Source organism: Etheostoma spectabile, chromosome 24, assembly GCF_008692095.1.
Source record: "Etheostoma spectabile isolate EspeVRDwgs_2016 chromosome 24, UIUC_Espe_1.0, whole genome shotgun sequence".
NCBI classification, from domain to species: domain Eukaryota; kingdom Metazoa; phylum Chordata; class Actinopteri; order Perciformes; family Percidae; genus Etheostoma; species Etheostoma spectabile.
Genome location: NC_045756.1, coordinates 564,027 through 564,897, shown reverse-complemented (window position 1 = coordinate 564,897; position 871 = coordinate 564,027). Strand labels below are relative to the sequence as shown.

Here is an 871-nt window from a genome sequence, read left to right as displayed (position 1 = left end):
AATAATAATTTATGGTCTTTTCTTTGTTTAATTGACGAATGTTCTTATTGTTATTGTTGTTATTATTATTATTATTATTTTGTTATTTTGTTGTCTTTATACTGTCTTTTTTATCTATATTTTTTATTTCTTTTTTCTTGCTAAAACTGCTGCTGGAACTTTCAATTTCCTCACGGGAGTCATCCCAAAAGGACCAATAAAGAGAAGTCTAACTCTAAGTCTCTATCATTTACGGTGAATTAAAATAGGGAAAATCCTGCCGTCTGCACTGATGACGCTGGAAATCCATCGGAAGAAGAAGAAGAAAACACCAACAAATTGTCGCTGATCTCCTGGAACGTGGATGGACTCGATCCAGAGGAACAGCCCGCCAGAGCGAGGGGTCTCTGCTCCTACATCATCTCGTAAGACCGGGCACTTTAAAGGGTCTGGGCACTTTAAAGGGTCTGGGCACTTTAAAGGGTCTGGGCACTTTAAAGGGTCTTGGAATAAAATGCATTCATATCATGTGTGCTCATAAACATTATATTCACGTAGTGCGTTACATTAATCATAGGTGTTCAATTCATTATATTTTGAGCTAAAAGAGCTAAAGCATTACACACAGTCTGCTTGGTTTTAGTGTGATTAGTAGGTTCACTTCTATATAAGAAGCATGTAGTTCATGGTCCACTGAGACCTTATGATAGGTTGTTTTGGGACAACGTGTCCAACCATAGCTCGGCCTAGGGTGTCAATTCTGAAAAGCAGGACCAAGGGTGGTTGTCTGTTTTTGGGTGAAGATCCTCTCCAGTAGCAGTAGTCTGAGACCTGGTCTCTATCTCTGCTAGACACTAACCTTATGGAGACAAAACACAGCACATGAACATGT

At 39.3% G+C, this 871-nt stretch overlaps 1 protein-coding gene across 2 annotated transcripts in view; it reads left to right on the top strand.

The window, feature by feature from the left end:
• Nucleotides 1-871, top strand: part of LOC116674220 (tyrosyl-DNA phosphodiesterase 2) — a 6,024-nt gene that overhangs the window by 1,060 nt on the left and 4,093 nt on the right. Inside the window, exon 2 of one of the 2 annotated variants that reach the window (XM_032506798.1) lies at nucleotides 249-404. The exons of the other annotated variant lie outside the window; for it this stretch is intronic. Within the exon in view, the coding sequence (XP_032362689.1) occupies nucleotides 249-404 (156 nt within the window). The remainder of the gene's footprint in view (nucleotides 1-248; nucleotides 405-871) is intronic. 2 annotated transcript variants of the gene reach the window in all.